This window comes from Dermochelys coriacea, chromosome 7 (assembly GCF_009764565.3).
Source record: "Dermochelys coriacea isolate rDerCor1 chromosome 7, rDerCor1.pri.v4, whole genome shotgun sequence".
NCBI classification, from domain to species: domain Eukaryota; kingdom Metazoa; phylum Chordata; order Testudines; family Dermochelyidae; genus Dermochelys; species Dermochelys coriacea.
In genome coordinates this window covers 64,616,993-64,636,342 of record NC_050074.1, presented here as the reverse complement: position 1 = coordinate 64,636,342, position 19,350 = coordinate 64,616,993, and the positions used below count along the sequence as shown (strand labels likewise).

At 38.6% G+C, this 19,350-nt stretch overlaps 1 protein-coding gene across 1 annotated transcript in view; it reads left to right on the top strand.

Moving 5' to 3' along the window:
- The window catches only part of KCNMA1 (potassium calcium-activated channel subfamily M alpha 1), an 827,350-nt gene that overhangs the window by 573,061 nt on the left and 234,939 nt on the right, over positions 1-19,350 (top strand). The window contains 1 exon segment of the mRNA XM_038409287.2: positions 17,304-17,379. Coding sequence (XP_038265215.1) covers positions 17,304-17,379 — 76 coding nt within the window.

Here is a 19,350-nt window from a genome sequence, read left to right as displayed (position 1 = left end):
TGCTTCTACCTAATGGGGTTAGAGTGCTTTAATTCTGACTCCAGGGAAATGTGCTACTTACAAAACTTCCATCCAAACAGTGCCCTGCTCTAAGTCTGCCTCTAACATAGGGCACAATCATAGCTTGTAGTACAGCTGTAACCAGCTGTATGTTTAGGGATACTTCACAAAGTAGCAGAAGGCTCTGTTTACATGTTAAGTGTCTAATTTGCATGGTGAGGTTTCCTGGATGCAATCTAACATAAGACTTTTTGCCTGAGGTTGTGAGATAATAAATAAATACACAGCGCTGTTCATTTCTTAAGGAACTCAGTTTGTATTGTCCATGTTATCTTTGCCTTTTTCACTGTATAATGGGATGGTTGTCTTTTTGTAAGGACTTCACAAGATTCTCACTATAGAGAGAGGTTTGCAACATAAGCCTCACAAAGAAGGGAGCCAAGAAAAAATACACATGGGGCTGGAGAATATATTTTTTGAATATTCAGTACTTTTTTTCTGTGCGTAATATTTTATGGTGTTTGAATGAGGACCAATGAAAATTAGAGGGATAAATACTAGTTATGCTGCATATTCAGTAACACCACCCTGAGATGGTATAAGTAATATTGCAATCTGTTAAAAATATTAGAGGGGAAAGGGCACCACATATAGTACTTCGTGCTGCCTTAGTACAAAATCAGTCAATAAAATCTATTCCGTCAAACAGTAAAGAAATCATTAGAAATCATGTGCCAATGTGATTCTCCCTGCATAGCAATGTTCTTGCTGGATTTCGTTGTTTTCCATGTGTGGGCTAGATCATGCATTTAGGCACTGCCCTGAGCCAGAAATCAGGCCATAAGCTGCCTGCCCCAGGGGGAGTGGAATCGGTCAGTCCACCAAGGCACAATTCCCTCCCTGCTTTCCCCTTGCTCCAGGAAGGATAATTTTATTGTTGGTTTATACAAGATTCTGGCCAGCATGTTGGATGGCAGTGCCAAATTTCCACCCATGTCTTGGCCCTCCTCCTGTCTTTTCCCCAAGAGGGGATAGGAAGTGCATCACAGTCACTTATTCCTGCAGACCCAGAGCCAAGTTTAGGCCTTTCTGCTGAGAAAGCTCTTTTTCTCTTCCACAAACTTGGCCGTTTATGGCTCCACACTTCCAGAGGAACATAGCTTTGAAGGGAAGTCATCCTTGCAAAAAGAGAGGCACTCTCTGAGGCATTTTGACCTATTTCCATGTAGGGCCTTGAAGGTTAGGGTTTGACCTTGATTTTGACTTGATATCGTATTTGAAGATATTGCAGTGAGTGGGACACTTGGGTGATATGCTGTCAGTAGATGCTGTTGTTGAGGAGAGAGGCTGATGCATTCTGGGCTAACTGAAGAGTTTTTAATGTTGGTATGTTCATGCTTAGACACAGTGAGTTGCAGTAATTCAACCTGAAGATCACAAAAGCCTGGATTGATGTGGTCAGGTGTATGTTAGGTAGGACAGGAGGCAGTCTTCTTAATAGTCATAGGTTGGAGGAAAGCATTCTTTGTGGTCATCTCTATCTATGTATCCAGCAGCATCAAGAATGGCAGGAGCCCGAGGCTCTGCACCAGTTCAGCAGTCTGTGAGTGCTTTCTCCTTCAGTGGTGCTTGGGATAACTGTGACTTCTAGAGTTTCAACGTCTTTCTTTTCATCTTCCTAAAAGCATTGCTGCTGTGTGCTGAGTTTAGCTTCAGACAGCTGCCTTTTGGTCAAGTGCTGATCTCAGCCAAATAATGAGAGAGCTTAAAAATGGTGCTGTTTGTATTAGAGGTAAAGAAACTGTTTAGATTCTGGAGCACAAACAGTCAGGACCTTTATTTTACATCTAATTTGAAAGGCAGGGCACCCATCAACACGGTGGCCACTAAAACCATGCTGGAGAGTTGTTCAGTACTCAGTAGAGGCTCAGAGGGAAGAGTGACACCAACAGAATCACTGGCACCACTTTGGGTAGCCTTTGGTGGTCTCCCATCCAAGGACTGACTAGGTGTTACGCAGCTTAATTTTGAGAATTTAGGAAGATCGGCATCTAGGTATGTGTGCATGTCCAGATACTGATCAATATACCATGTTTCACCACCATGCCATCCCTTTGCTCTTTTGGGCTCTGGCTTGTGGCATATTTGATTTTTTTTTCTTTCCAAACATGACGATATACTATTATGTATAGGTCAGACTATTTGAACAGGGGGCAATGATAACCAGCAGCTACAGGTGTTAAAACAAACAGTGTCTGAACTTTACTGCAGTACAAGTAGAAATAATGCAAGCCCTATAAAACTTGTTAGATGGCGTGCTCCCACTTCTGAGAGCGGAGTCAGCTGCAGCAAGGCCAGGCATGTAGATACCATGGTGATGAGCAAAATAATGGACCCTGAATGCAATAGAGTAGAAGAGAAGGAAAGTCCAATTAGACTTAACTCTGCCCCTTCCAGCAGCCGAGATAAACTGCATTATAAAATATGCCTCTATGACAGAGGGATACCTACATAGTGACAGATAGAAATTGTTAGAAATAAACATTATTGAAGCTGATGACCTTCTTGTTGAAGTTTTTTGTTGTTTTTACTCTAACATATTGTTCATGCCGCTCACAAATTCATATCCCTGAGATCAAGGATTATTTCTTAAGTGTTATCTACCTTCCTCTGATGAGATAATATACTGTAAGGCTTTTCAAGACTGCATACAGTGCAGAATGTATAAATAAAAGCTAATAATTTGATTTACCATCTATAGTGCTGGGTGTTGCCTTGTGTTGGTTCATTGCTTTGTTGTTTGAAAGTTATTTTGTTTTATATATTTAAATACATTTTTCTCTGATGTCTTTCATGTTTCAGAATAGTGGCAGTCTGTAGGATTTAGGAAGATTTGGCATGATTAGTGAGACTTTCACTTTTATGCTTTTTCTCTGCCTGGAGGATATTTTATAAATATCTTTGTAGTACTAAGAAAAAAATTGTATGATCATGTCTTAATTTACATATTCTTTCCTCCATATCTGTAACAGTATCTAGCACTTAGATGGTACTTTAGATCTTCAAAGTATTGTACAAACATTAAATAATCCTCATGACAAAGCTGTCACTTGGAGAAATAAGTATTAGCTCCATCTTATGGATGGAAAACCGAGAGAGAGAGAGTATGGTCTTGTCTTCACTTCATAACTGTTTCACAACAGAACTGTAATAGGTCACTGTAAAAAAGGACAAGTCAATGTTCAATGATGTGTCAGCTACTCGTGATTAAACCGTGCTAGTGTTCAGGTTCACTATGACTATCTGACAGGATGCTGAACACATCTTGTCCTTGTTCTAACACTGTAACATTCTGTTATGAAGACAAGGCCTAAGTGATTTGCTCATGATCACACAGCAAGTCGGTTTAAGAGCGGAGATTGGTATTCAGGAACCTCTTGACTCTGAGCCTAGTATGCCATCTTCTAGACCAACCTACCTCTCTGCATTGACGAAATTCATGCTGACAGTCAATTCAGTGCTAAGGCATTTTTCTTCCCAGTAACCTGTAACATCATGTTGTGGGATTGGCCCATTGCTGAATCAGAGGGAGCGGGGTCCTCTGCTGAATCCCCAGCATACACACAATGCTTTTAAAGTGCTGACCCCAAAGGGAAGTTATAAGATTTGTTCCATGACATTTTCTTAAGCCAACCCTCATTTACTTCACTGGTTTCAAATAGATGATCATCCTATGAGGTAAACAGTATTGTTCCTCAGTGCACTTTTTAGTATTGCTTTAACTAAAGCAGTTTTAAATGAGTTGTTCAATTTAACCTGGGGGATATCTGCTTCAGTGCCCAGTATTCGGAAGAGTCTTTTCAGGCAGTGAAGAAGATAACAGCAATTTTCTACCTTCACACTAAACAGTAACCTGCCTTACATAAGACTGAAAAGCAAAGCACTACTGATTGTCCCTATAGAAAATAGGGACCCCATCGCAAAGAGACTGAAAGTTGTACAGATAACTTCTCCTGACACGATCAACTGGCACTGAATGTTGGAATCCAACACCATATGTCATCATCCTGCTAACACAGTAGTTCAAATTCAAGATATTACCATGTGGAGCAGGCTTTTTTTTGAGGGGGGATATTATTTCCTATTTTCATCACTTAATTCATGTTTTCGGCTTTTGCTCTACAAGTAAGATTTAGCAGACGGGGGAGGGAGGGAGGAAGAGATCAGTACAGATCTGAGTATAATCAGTCCCTCCAGCTTATACCATAAAGCTGAGGAAATTAAAGGGACACTGTCAAATTATGAAGGGCCAAATAGTAGATTCTGTAATTTAAATAAGAGACTTGTTTGTTGCTATTACTTAAGTACAGACTGTGCTCAGAGCTTTGTATGGCTCAGAAGACACATGGGCTCTACTTCCAAAATGTTATGATCTAAACGCAATATAAAGTCCAATAATAATAGGTTTATGTTTCATACCAGACTGATTTTGTTCCCCAAGCTGATTGAAATGCAAACAGAAAACAAAAAAATGGTATAAATGGTATAAAGTTGTTGCATTTTGACTTATGCCAGGTGCAATCAGTAACACTGTTAAAGATTGCCTTTTGTAAAATCCTTCCAGTTCTGAATGGGATTGTTCCAACTGCCCACATATCTGAATATATTTAAAGGGTCCAAGTCTGTTTCCATTGGTGTCAATGGAGCTTTGCCATTGTCTCCAGTGGGAGCATGACTTAGCCATGTACAGTAGCATTGTGTAGAGGTTAGAACATCTGGGAATCAGAACTATTGGTTTTCCCACTGGCTCACTGTGTAACCTTGTGCTGGTCTCTTAATATCTCGGTGCTCCATTTTCCCTGTTTATAAAATTGGGACAATGGTTCTTTACCAACATGTTTCTGATGTGCTTCAAGATCTTCAGATTGGAAATGCTATATACTGCATTGTAAATGCATAGTGTTGGGTATTATTATGCATATATCAGTCCTTATGGCATACAAGCATATAGTTCTTTATAGCACATAGGTATTTATGGCATAGTTTGCATGCAAAGAATTTGAAATACAACTATACACATTCTTCTGGCCAAAGACTAAGTGTTTCTGTATGTCACATTCACCATGAAAAGAGAGTTTAAGAAAGTGCACTTTCTGATATCAGTGGTTTGTGAAAGTCACATCAGATTGAAGGAATTTATGGAAAATTGTTGGATTCCACAAGGAAGTAAGATCACAAATTAGTAATATTTTAAAGAGCATTTTTTTAAGCTAAGCACATTAGGTGGGAGCCAAGTTGAACAAAATCCCCTTTTGTGACTATCCACAACAACAAGTCTACCTGAGAGAGCTAATGCTGCCTGTTTCCAGTACTCTTGCTTTACAGCTAAAGACAATTTTTTTATTCAGTACTATAGTTGTCATTAACTTGGGATTAGTTGAAGGTTGTTTTTTTTTTCCATTGGAGCAAAATCCTGTAAAAGTTGGCTGATTATGTGACCCTTGCCTTCAGTATACAAGCTTTAACCAGAAGACGAGACATGTACTTCAGTCAAAGGAACAATTGGAATAACAATCTATGCATCTCAGGCATGTGGTACAAATGTCTCCGTTCTTCTACCAGGGTAAACTGTTCTTTCCCACTGGAAAGCAGCAGCCTTGTGGATTTCAGTGTGAGGGGTTTCTCCATTTATTCTTCCTTGGTGTGTCTGAAAGAAGCTTATGTGGTAATATCCAGATAGAAGATGGCTTTTAAGCTCTGATACATCACAAATCGGATGAGCTTCTGCATTGCCTGCCTGCCTGCCTGCCTGCCACTCTGATTTGGCTTTGCACTTGGTGATGTTTCCTGTTTGTTTTTTTTGGGGGGGGGGGTGAATTTGAGTGGGGTAGGGATTCATTCTGTGAGCAAAGATGGCAGTGACATGTTGAGTTGCTTTTTGATGACAACTTGCAAAGGAGAATCTTGCATTATCTTCTGACCAACAAAACTGATCTGCTTCCAGAGAGAAGTGGTATTAAAGAAAGAACTTTTCTCATCAGTCTCTCCCATTTAGTACTGAATTAGAAAAAGGAAGGGTAAAGATATACTTATCTTTGCTATTAGGGCATGTTGTGAATGGAGAGTGGAATACAGTTTTGACGACGCTCAGCCTTTACTGACCCTGAGGCTCCGTAGTCATGATACCCAGCAAGATATTGGTCTACCACAACCCCACTGGGGGCACTCAGACTGAGACTTTCAGAACAACCAGGCGGCGTAAAAAGTCTCTAGGAGAACTGTTCCAAAATGGATACCGGGTCAAAGCTGGACATAGTGTCCCTGAAAAGGAGGAACAACACACTTTTCGACACTCCTTGGTGTCTTGTTATAGGGTCGCCGCCTATTGGGGTAAGGTCTGGCTTTCTGCTTGAAAACTCTAGTCTGGATGATTTTTCTGTGATCCTGCACATGGTGCTAATATAATCCTTCCCTAAGGAGAAGTTTTTTATAATAATTTTTTCAACTTCAAGTAGTGAATTTGCAAGGCTACAGATTTTAGTTAGCTTCCAGCAGAAATACCCTTCTTAAAGGCCCATTATGCAATATGCATTTCTGCATGAGATGTAAAATGCTGCCTGTAAAGGGATTAAGTGTTCATCTGAAAATGACTTTTAATGCACTCCAAAACTGTTTAGAGACAGGATGTAATATTCTACAATAAGGGAATTATTTGGCAATTATTCTGGTTATTATTAAAATTGCCCTTATTGTTTTAATGGGCGTGAGTGTAGGAAAAGAAGACTTCAGATGTGTGCATCAGAGGGCTTTAATAAAGAATTTTGTGTCGCACCGTCTGAAAAACACTGATGTCCAACCTTTGCAGATTTAGTACTATCTAATGCTCTTGATTCAGTTTTTCTGCTGTGGGTCATAAGCAGTAGATTTTCCATGAATAGGCAAAATATTTTGGGTCTATCTTTTTATTGCTTTTGTTGTTGTTCGTTCCATCTTTGCTCCCATGCAAGAGCAGACCCTGGGCGTACATACCCACTTTATTGTGCCTTTTTCTCCATATCACAGTTCTTTGTTCTCTTTTTGACCCCCATCCTCCAGGGAGTATCCTGTGTGATTCTGCAGAGCCAGGTGGGAGATTCAGGATTTGGGGAACCTGTCTAGAGGCTTTGCATCCTGGAAAAGCTCAATACCCAGAGGGAGGCTATTCTCTGAGGTTCATGGTCATTGTGTTATATAATATTCAGACCGGATCATATCTGGTTTCCCAGCGAGGAGTTCTTGAGTTTTGAGTGTTGAATAAAATATCTATTATTGGTCATATACTGGATAGAATTAGTTATTGGTTAATATATTTGATGATTAATTAATTTCACTGAAAATATTATTCAGCTTATTCTAGAGCTGGTCAAATATTGGAAAAAATATGTGATTCTTTTGATGAATAAGAGCATACTTGGATATTTAGTATTTGACCAGTGTCAGAAATAAAATGGCAAACCTTGTGAAAACACTAATAACCATATAGTTAAAAAAACACAAACATGAAAACTTCTGAAGGAAGCTTAGATTATACTGAAGGAACAACTCAGTTGTGAAACTCCTCAAAGTGTGGGAAGCAGGAAATGGAAATGTAATGCCAAGGCCTTGATGCTGTGGACTGAAGTAAATAGCATGTCCCAATATATCTGGAAAACAATAATGCAAACTAAAAAAAAAAATACATGCATGAGAAAGGGAAAATGCAATGCCTTGATGGAAAAATTATTTCATGACTGAGCTTGCAGTCTACATACAAACAAAATCCTATTGAAATAAATGGGTACCTGCGGAACATGGGAAAGTCAGGGGGAGTTCGGCAAACCGCTACCGATTGTGGCTTTTTAAAATCCCCTGACTAGTTTTTTATGCCAATGAATAGTTTATCTGTGGGGATTTCCCTGTGTTCTCCTTTGCAAATTACATTGATGCTGAAGAGGAGTTCCCTTTGTTGGGATTTGTAACCTTTGAGTAATCCTGATTGATATTGCTTACTAATCCTCTTGAAATCATTAATTTTGTAGACCAGATTGCATCAGTGCTTGAATGACATGCAGAAAATGTTATATACACTGCATCTTTCAGAAATGTAATGGAGACTAAGACTTCAATTTATGCTGTTTGTTTTGCAAGAAAACTTTCTGGGGCAAATGTCTTTTTCTTTGCTAGTGAAACCACTTTGTATAACAGCCATGTATTTTCTATTTTAATGTATCTGCCTTCTAGCTCTCAAGCCTAGATACAGAAATCAAGGGGGTGTTGAGTACTCGTATCTCACAGGAAGGGGCCTTTATGAGGTCTGGTATATCACCCACTGCAATCAATTGACAGACTCCCATTGGCTTCAGTGGAGTTTGAAGCAGTCCCTTTGTGATGCAGCAATTCGGTTTCCAAGCACACTGGACATATCACTGACGAAAACTTGAGTGCCTGGGACTTCACTGAAATGAATGGCTTATTTGCTTAGAAGTTGAGCTTTGGTCCCAAATAAGTGAAGAGTGTGTCTCCTATCAGAAAAAAGAGAATTCTCCCATGTCAGTTGTGGAGATTGAAAACTTTACTTATGGCCAGGTTTTTTTGGGGTTTTTTTTTTTATTAAAGGCCTGTAATTTTGTGCAAATCTAACAATTGGATGTCTGCCTTCCATCCCTTACACCTGCTGTTGGTGGCTTGTGTACAATTAGAGACTGTTTCAGGTTCCTTTGGAAATTTGGCCTCCATTGATTACTTTCAAAATGTGTATTTTAGTAATCAGTTTGAGAGATTAGTGGCCTGAATATTAAAGTGAGTAGTGATTTTGTTGCCTCAGTTTTTGGGTTCCCAACTTCAGATAATTGGAAGGGCCCTGATTTTCAGAGAGTGGGAGAAATGCACCTGCCCTCTAAAAATCAGGCTCCTTTAAGGTGTCTCAATTGGGGAATCAAAATCAATGGGCACTTTTGAAAATGTAGGCCAGGATAGCTGCATCTCTTATTACTTAGAATATTTAATCTATAATTGATTTTTATTGACTTTGTTGTATTAAAAGCAGTCTAACTCCTGAACAACCTTTATAAAAACATGTAACATGCAAATACCTAATTTATCCAAACTAAAATATAGTCTTTCCCTCAACCCCATTAACCCACCACACACACTGTGTAAATACATACCCATCCAGTAAAAATAATTGAATGTAGCACTCACATAGTGCTTTATACCTTCAAAGCTCTTTGCAAACAACTGGTTAATCCTCACAACCACTCAGTTAGGTAGGCAAGTATCACTGCAGTCTACAGTAAGAAAGTATTCATGTGATATATTAGGTGCCCCAAGTGAGGAACTAGAACAGCTGAATCCAGATGTTATTGGACTTGATGCAGGAACTACTGAAAGTCTGACTTGATGATCACAATGGTTCGTTCTTCCCTAAAAACATATGAATCTATTAACTTTGTCCTGGACATACCTCCAACTGGGAGGAGCCTGCAAAAACACCCTAGTAGTCCATTTTACAGTTGGTGTCCCTGGTAGCCTAATCCTGCAGCCATTGCCTGTTTTAGAACTTTCAAGTGAAGTACACAGTAGCTGCAGAACTGAAAGGCTCTTGGGTAAAACATGATCCAGGGGGTACAAATTCCTCATCCAAGAGAAGGATTTTTATTATTATATGTGTTTTGTGTCTTGAAGCGTGGTTCTCTTTGTAAAGTGGCATTGTGGAGGTCCATGTTTATTGCAGATCAGTGATTTCTGTGCTCAGTTTACAACTCAAACAATGTTTATTTCTGGCCTTAGCCCTGCACGTTCATTCTGAGATCTGCAAGTCAAGCTGGGTTCTTTCCATCTAGCACATCATCACCGTCATTCTATTGTAAAAGTTCTGAAGGCCAAAATATGCCCCGAATTGACGTATGTACAACCCCCCTTGTGATCAATAATTTGGTGCACATGGAATTGCTTGGAGTATAGAGCTTGTCTGCATTAGAAATTGCACTGATTGATCATTATCCATTGATCTAGTTAAACCTGTGCAAATGTAAACATACTTAAACTGGTTTAACCCTTGTTTAAATCAAGTTAGCTTATGTCAGTAAATTATCAATTTAAACAAAGCAGTTGAAGTGAGGATTACACCAGTTTAAATGTGTCAGTATTAGGAGTTTGCACAGTTTTAACTAGATGGATTTAAATTCAGTTTAGTTAACCAGAGCAATTTTTCTAATGTAAAGAATCCTCTTAATAGTACACTAGAAGAAGTAGAATCCAGTTCATACAATCTCGTGTTGGATCTCCAGGGTTGGGTGTTGTGAAAATCATAAAGACTTAGTTTAATCAGTAAAGTAAGCAGAGATCACTATGATTACACAGAGAACAGTTGTGTTGAGTAAGAAAATGCCAGTTTAACAGAGTCACTTTCTGGAGTAGATCTAGACTATCAGACCATAGGCTTTATGCATTGTGTCCTCTAGATAAGAGAGGTATTTTCAGATATTTAAAAAAAAAAAAGGGTAGGGAAAGATTAATCACAAATTTATATTGCAGTAGATACCCTGTGTTTCTGCTCAAGTCAGCTCACCTGTAGAAGACTCCAGCATAAAATGCATCACTTGAATGAAGGAGAATGAATTCAAAGAAAAGCATTTGGAGTGCTCTTATGGGTGATTTGAATCATTAACTTCACCAGGCAGGACCAGGATCCAAATTAAATATCTGACACACAGAATCAATCTGAAATTAGAATAGTGTTTACTAAAATAAATAGTGATTTGACCTAAACAGAATATATAGAGATTAGTCATCATACAAACAAGGCAATTTAGCATTTATTCCATATTATGAAGTAATAGGATAACTCATCACTACACAGACAGAATAATTTCCCAGATAGTTTTTGTTAGGTAGAGCTACAAAAATTCCTGTTGTTGTATGCAGAGCTGATACAGTTGTGGGAGAGCAAGCTAGATTCCTTTCTGCTTGTTACATCTTTAGAAGTATTGTTAGCAATAAGTCCCTATTACAGAATCTTTATTACTGTTGATGTACAAGTCATAAAGAACACAGCTTGAATTTCAGATCCTTGGTGCATTTGTAGGGCTGTCAGAGAAATCATCTTTTTAACTATCAACTGAGAGAATTTGACATGGGATCAGCAAGACACAATAAATAGGGAGCATCATGTTACTAGTTTAATGCAGTTACTTTTCATTGCTGAGGGGCACTTCATGGAGTTTTTGTATGCACCTGTTGCTGTGACTTAAATTAGACTTGTCAGCAAATTAAACCAAATGTAAGCAGAACAGGTTTTGCTGGGCCTGGACTGATAGTAAGCTGATTTTTTTTCAAGGCACTGAGTAATTCAACGCATTTTGTTTCTGACAACAGTTTCGGTACTATGGAAGGCTGATCAGTGTGAGTAAAGGATTACCGTGTCCTCTCTCAAAGGAGCATCTTTGACTGTGAGCACGCTTTTGGCATGTCATTAATACAGCACCAGTATGAAGTGGTCTATGGTCTCTCCCTTGAGGGCATACTCAGTCTGTTCATCATCTCCCTGCTAAGCACAAGATGATAGTGACAATCATCTACTCAGGGCAAACTCATTTAATCTGAGTCTGCCTCTTAAAGTTCATTTCCAGCAGCTGCTCTTTGAAGTCTATTTGAAGAAAGGATTGAAACCTCTGAATTACTTCAGTCTTTCCAGATGCATTTAATTTACTGCACAGGCTAGAGCAGTTAATGCTCAAATGCTTTACATCCCCAAACACATTTACACACATACACCCCTTTCAACAGTAGTCATTTAAGAATGGGATTTTCCCTTTTTCTTTAGTCTCAGTTCAACTAGTTAATTCTACTATCAAGGGGTGCAGTTCACTCTAATGCAGAGGAGCCAGGGATGGTCTTCCAGTCCATTTCAGCCCCATGATGAGTTATTTGCACACCCTCTACAATGTTGGCATTGGGCACTGGGATCCAGTGTAACCACCTCCACTGCAGGGAGTCGTTTTGAGAGCCGGGGTATGCAAGACCTGTCTATGTTTGGTTCTGCATGCTCTGAGGCAAGTGCTCTAGGTGTTCTCAGCACTAGTTCCTTTAGACTGTAGGCTTTGGTACATCCCCATAAATACTCAGAGTCTGATGAATGACAAATGGTTGTTTTATTAAAAGCTACAAGAAATAAATGTTGCTGTTACCATAGACTTTAAGGTACAAACACAAGATGCACCAACAGTTCCTAACTCAGCCTCTCATGGGAGTGGGCAGGTGGGGCTCCCCCAAACTACTGTCAGGATTGCTGACTCCAGGCCACCCCTCTCCCAGAGGCAATCGTTCATGGGCCTGAAGATGTCCCTGCCAGAGTTCAGTCCTTTTGTCCATCTTCTTCAGACTGGTCTGCACAGCCCCTCTTGTTTACAGGCCATTCCTGAGTACCCATCTATTGTGACTGCTGCTGTCCCTTTTACCAGAAAAAGGCTGCTTCCCAGCCCAGCTGTCAGCCCTTCAGTCCCAACTCCCAAACCGTCCAGTCTTCTCACCATAGTCAGCTGCCAGGATGCTCTAGCCTTCTGCTCCTGCTCCCTTCTGAACCAGGGCCTACTGACTCTGGCAGTCCTTCCTTTTCCTATTCTGGAAGGATTATAGAGCATTCAACTAGTTGAATGTTCACTGAAGAATTAACAAAGTGTCCAGAAGTGAGCCAGCAGGTTCATTAGAAATGATTCCATGGATCCAGCAGCCCTAACACTCAGTGCAAGTGAAGCAGATGAACACAGTAAGTAAAGCAGATTTCAGTCACTCTTCTAGCATATAGACTATAGTTGTGACCATTGGTGACCAAGGCTGTGATACATTTGGGTCAAAATCCACAAGTCACTAATAAGGGGTTCTTTTACTCAGGTGTCTACTTGAATTTTTGGAGCAGGATATAAGATTGGTGAATCATAAAATTCTAGGATTGGAAGGGAACTAGAGAGGTCATCTACTCCAGTCCCCTGTACTCATGTGTAGTGTTTAGATGCTGCTTGTAATTATTGGAACAGGCAGCATTGGCTTTTGGGAGTCTGAAAGGACAGGAAACAGGAAGGCGGGGGAGGAGTGGAGGAGGCTGAGTAAGAGCTACCAAGGGTGCAGCAGCAGCTTGGTAAAGAGGTTTCCACTTTAAAAATAAAGTCCTGTTGAAGTTTGTTAGTACCTTGCCTGGTTGCTATAACATTTTGGCGATGAGGATGGATCTTCTGCCTCTGAACCCGCCTGCACACTTTCTGCAAAGCCCAGGTGAGCCTCAAATTGCTTTTACTGCCTGGATCCATATGTTTGAGATTTATCTGCTTGCAATCAGTGCTACAGAGATTTCTGAAGTAAGAAAGCATGTTCTGCTAATCCACTGCCTTGGAGCAGAAGGGCAGCGTATATTTTACACTTTTCCCCTTGCAGATGATAAATATGAGACTGCACTCACTGCATTAAAGAACTTTTTTGTGCCAAAAGTTAATTTAGTAGCTAATCGCTACAGATTTTGCCAGCATGAGCAGAAACCAGGGGAGACTATAATGCCGTGTATTGCTTCCCTGAGGAGTCTTATTGTAACTTGTGACTTTGGGAATATGGCAGATGAGGTGATTAGAGACCAGCTCATTGAGAAAACAACCATGCTTTGTGTAAGAAAACGCTTACTTCTAGAACCACAACGTACACTAGAAAAAGCAATAACCATTGCTACTCAGATTGAGTCAGCTACAGCTGCAGCCAAAATAATGAACATGGATACAGGAAGCACAGTCCAGGCTATGACTCCTTTGCAGAAAAGTTCACTATCGCTGCAGACAAACAATTACAAGAGGAAAACTAATAAAAAACCACCAAATCAGGAAATTCAAAATACAGTAAAAGCATGCTTTCGCTGTGGATCCCCACAACATCTTGCAAGCTACACAGGATGTCTGGCAAAAGTAACCCAGTGCAATCATTGCAAAAAGATTGGGCATTTTGTTAAAGTACGTTGCAGCTGCCAGTTCACTCAACAGGTGCATGCAGTTACAATACCAGATGTTACTGTGCTGAGTGTGGACAAAACCACTACTGCACATATTCCAGAACAAATAAAGTGCATTGTAAACATTTCCACCATACCCTCAGGCAAATCACACTCTATTCAGCTAATCATAGAATATCAGGGTTGGATGGGACCTCAAAGCAGGACCGATCCCCAATTTTTGCCCCAGATCTCTATACACCTTTCCCTTACACCCACACATGTCTGGGACCATATCTGATTAAGTCTCAGTCCCCTTTCCATGTTTGGTATTCCGGGAGACCAATGTTGGGATTCCAGCTTGTATGGCCAGTTTATGTCAATGCATTTCACAATGTTTTTGACATGTAAACGTGGGTTTGTTCCTTGGATATATATTCCAAAAGCCCATGCAACTCTGTCATTTTAAATTTAGTCTGTTATATAGCCTTTGATTAATTAATTTAGAGTGCAAGAGTTTGTTTACTTAGGTGGTTATGTAAATTTATTCTAGAAGATGAGATTGGTGAATCACACACAGACATGAGGACTTTATTTAGTACTTAAATACATGCAAGTAAAACAGAAATGCAATATAAGTGTAGGGAAACAATCATTATGCATACTCACAACCTTCTGAAGACCATCAGAAGCATCAGAGAAGGGAAAGATGTTAGGAAAAGTAAGTGGGAATGATGTTCCAGGTTTCCACCATCCTGTCATCCCAGTGTCCCAACCAGAGGCTGGTCTGACTGTATTTTTGTATCCCTTTTCCTTACTTCCCCCACACATTAAAGACCATATTTGTTTTAGGTCTCAGTCTCCTGCCCATGTTTGTCATTCCAGGGAACCGTAATTAAAGTTCTGTTTGCTAGCATAAGATTCTTGCATCACAGATTTCCCAATATTTCCAACACAATACATTGAACAAAAATCCATTATTTCAAGCGTAAAATCCCCTTCTGTGGTTTTCTTGTTTATCACAAAATCTTATAACATTTGGACAAGCACTGTAGGCTAACAATAATATCTAGGTCTCATACTTTTGTAAAGCCTATAACTGTAATTTTACATTTTTTTTCCCTACTTGCATTACAGCTTTAATTATTTTTATTATCAACATCTTTAAGCATTTTCACTTTCCCTAATATTTAGATTATAGTTTTATTTTAAGCATAATCCTTCCAAGATATGTCTGGGGTCACAGGTCAACCGTTCCTTTGTTGTTTACTTGTTTATCACAAGATACATATTGTTAAATCTTATAATTCTAGGTCAAGCACTTATGTGAAGAATTTAGGCCTTCTGCTAACTGCTAGCCTCTATTAGGCCTCAAATTTATTGCAAAGTCTATTTCCACTATTTATACATTTTGTTTTTTACTTCTTATGTTAGAGCTTTAATATTAGCAATTTTAAGCATATTAGATTTTCCTAACGTATAAATTTTAGTTTAAACATCAGCATAAACCTTCCAAGAGCAGGCATCAAGGGTCAACAGGGGTGTTTCACTATAGGCCCATGGTCTGGCTCCATTTTGGAGGATGTATTTATCCTTCCTAAATTATTTTGATTAAATGTGCTTCATGTAGGGGAATTTTATCTAAGGAAAATGATGATGTCCCAGCTCAGTTTGAATGGTGAATCCCAAACTTTCACCAGATGTGCAGGGTTTCAGAAGACGGCAATTTTTTATATAATTCAAAAACATTTTTGAATATTTATAACGTGTTTTTCTCCTAAAATATCAGCAATTAATTTTTGTAAAAATCAAAATAAATAAACAGCTTAAATTGGGAGCACTACTAGTAATACACATAGAAAGCTTTGGGTTCCATTCAGAAAGGCATTGAAAAGACTGAGTTTTCCCGTGCTTGTCCTTAATACCTATACCTATTAATTCCAGAAATAATTAGCTGGAAATGTCGTCAGAGCAGGTTCCTTTAAAATTCCCTCCGTGCTTCCAATCAGGGTAGTAATACATGTAGGATAGTCTGCCTTTTTATTATGATGGCACTTCCTGTCCTGGCTTCCATTTGGAAGTGCAGCAATGCATGAAAAATAAACGTTGGCTGAGGAAGATAAACAGGTATTTCAGAACCTTTTTGAAAAGTTTGTTTTAGGGTTTTAGCTTCAGGTCCACAGATGACGAAATATCAGATGCCATGGTGATGGTGTTATTTTTACCACATTATTAGCTCTTACTAAATTTAAATGTCAGTAAGGAGGATGCATAAGTTGATGTTGCCCTAGGCCCAACCCTAGTGGTCAAGCTACTATATTAAGCAATTTTTATGCAACTCTTACCCTACTGTGCTGTAAAAAAAAAAAAAAATCCTCAAAAGCCTTCCATTTAACAAGCTGTATATATAAAATACACAATGTACCTTTACTCATATGCCAAAGATCTGCAGCAAAATTGTTTACTACCAGCATAAGTCTCTCAGTAATTTAAGCCCTTAATCTTTTATGGTATTTTCTCTTGCGCTCTCTCGCTCTTCGTCTTGCTGTCTGAGAATTGAATTGCTATTCAAGCAACCTGATTTCAACAACTCAATGCTATCTCTTTATAAATATTGTTACTTTTCTAAGACCCAAAATTCAGTTATTTACTGTAATTGTAACCTGCTTGAAGACAAATACAGTAGTTTTACCTTTTTTTTAAGCCACAATAACTACATAACCCTGTCTGAAGTTTTAGAGTTTGGGGTGGGGATATGGAGCATTACAACCTAATAAAAGATTTTACGTCATTAAGAATTACCAATTTAATCAGGCCTACTAATGTCTAGGTTTTTGTTTTGTTTTTTTCCCCAAAAAATCAGGTTATCAGATCTCTTGCCCATAATCTCTTAGTTTTTGCAAAGCATGGGGGGCGGGAGGTTGTGAGCTTTCAGCAGTTGTATATCTATATTTGCAATAGTGAGCCATTCTAGAAGAGAGGAATATGGGCACTAAGACTACCAACTGAGGCTAAGTAAGGTTTTTTCTCCTTAGCGCTACTTAGCTCTGAGGTAATCATAGCTGTTTAAATTTCCCACACCGTAACTTAATACTTGAAGTATGCATTTCTGGTAGGGTATAGAAACAGATCTAAATTCAACTGAAAAAAGCTGGTCAAGATCTTGGGACTATTAAATATGGAAGAACACTTCAAAGGTATTTGACATTCAGTATGCTACATACCATTGATTTCATTGATTGTTACCATTGTAAGTCGGATATTATAACAGTATGGGTCACTATGCCCTGGAGTTATGTCTGATTCTCTTTTTATGCAGGTTTAAGATTTTTAAGAGCCCTTAGACTGATACAGTTTTCAGAAATTTTGCAGTTTCTGAATATCCTAAAAACAAGGTAAGACATTAATGCATACTTAACCTGTCTGTAGTCTGTCTTCTCCAGTTTATAGTCATAGTCAGAGGTGATTTCTCCTTTCATAATGCCATTGGAATGAATGGAGGTTATGGTTTGAAGTTATGGTTTGAATAGCACTCACTGAAACTCAATTTTTTTTATGTATGTGCACACACACACACACCCCTTTATATATAAATAAAATACCCTTTTGACTTTTTTTTTCTCTGATGTAATTTTCATTAAAGGTACTAGACTCTAAGGCATGTTTGAGCCGCATGCACGCAGCTATCCATCTTTTAGTAAATGTGATTATTAGTTTAATTGGTGACTAGTTTCATTGGTGAACCTGCTGCATTGGTAAACTAAGTGCCTCCTAATATATGGTCTTATTTCTCATACAAATATAGGCATCTCTTGTTTTCTAAATTTCGATTGCATCCTGTATTTCTAATGAATGGTTTATCAATTTAAATGTCTCTTTGATATCATCTGTTGATATTTCACTTGATACATTTTTATACCTGTAAAATACAAGGGACTGAGTGATTATAAATGTAAAAGCAGATCTACACATTGATTAAATAATCCACCCTTTCTGAATCCCTACTTTATTGCCTCATTAAATTAGAAATAACTTGCCCAACAAAACACCCAACAGGGAGATGGCAGTTTAGAGATAATCATTATGGTGCTTCATCATTATGAAAATCTTTGATTTCAAAAACATTTTTTACATTGATTTTTCCACTCTGGATATCTCATTCAGTTCATTGTCATAAATGTTCTTTTCTAGAAGGATGTTTAAAATACTTCAGTTAACTAAAACATTGTTCTTATTTTAACTGCTTTTGTGTGGCTGAACATACTTGGTAGGGTAAGCAGAATGCACATTAGCTGCTACTATGCCCATTAGTTAATCACCTTGAAGCACCATGTGCCATGTTTCACAGCAGCAAAGGGATTAACTTTTTAACATGCATTAAAATACACCAGATAAAGTATTGGTCTAATGTCCTAGTCATTATTTTTAAATGCTAGAAGTTCAGTTCCACATTAAAATCCCCCTTCTCTTTCCCTATTCATTCATCATCCCATATTTGAGGGTATGTAACGCAGGTGGAGTTTATTACCCTTAACGAGCAATAAACCCATTTAAATCACCATACTGTTGGTGAGTAAATAGAACCTTCATATGTGCACAGGTTCATGACAACCAGCATGCTCTGCAACCCTTTAAACCTTAAAACTGTTCTCATTAGTCAGCCTTTCATATTGAAAGAGATCCTAAATGACCTAAAGAGATCTGCCTAGAACTGTGTGAGAGTATAGCAAATGTAGTTTTTCTTAAAATAATGAAACTAGTTTAATAAACATACAGAGAAACTACAGTCGTGTAGCCTTAAAATGCCACTGGTCCTGCAGGAAGAAAGTGTAATTGTTACAGAAACTCAGTGTATCAAAATCTCCTTGCAGAACACAAAGGGTTTTATCCAAAGCCCACTGAAGTCAGTAGAAAGACTCACACTGACTTCAGTAGGCTTTGGATAAAGGTTCAAATCCCCTTCAGGAGTGGTGGAATTTTAAGGCTCCAGAACAGTAAGTGAAGGAGAGATGCATTAATTAAATGTGTTCCATTTAAAGCTGGCTTAGGACTTGACCCCTTTGTTCATAATAACATTTGTCTGGTGCCAAACTTTACTCCAAATTAGATGCTCATCATCTTTGTAATTATTTACATGAACATGCAGACATTCGTAAATCTCCTGATTACTATAAAGCCCTTCAATCCAGCTTACTTATGTGGCTGCCTTTGTTTTACTCAGTTGATTAACCCAAACTGGTTTATCACTAAACAATTCATTTAATTTAAAAATCATCAAAGGTCTCAAAATAAATTGTTTCATGTGTCCCACCCTATACTTGAGAATACAGTAATCAGGCACATCTGATATCTCATGTCTCATTTAA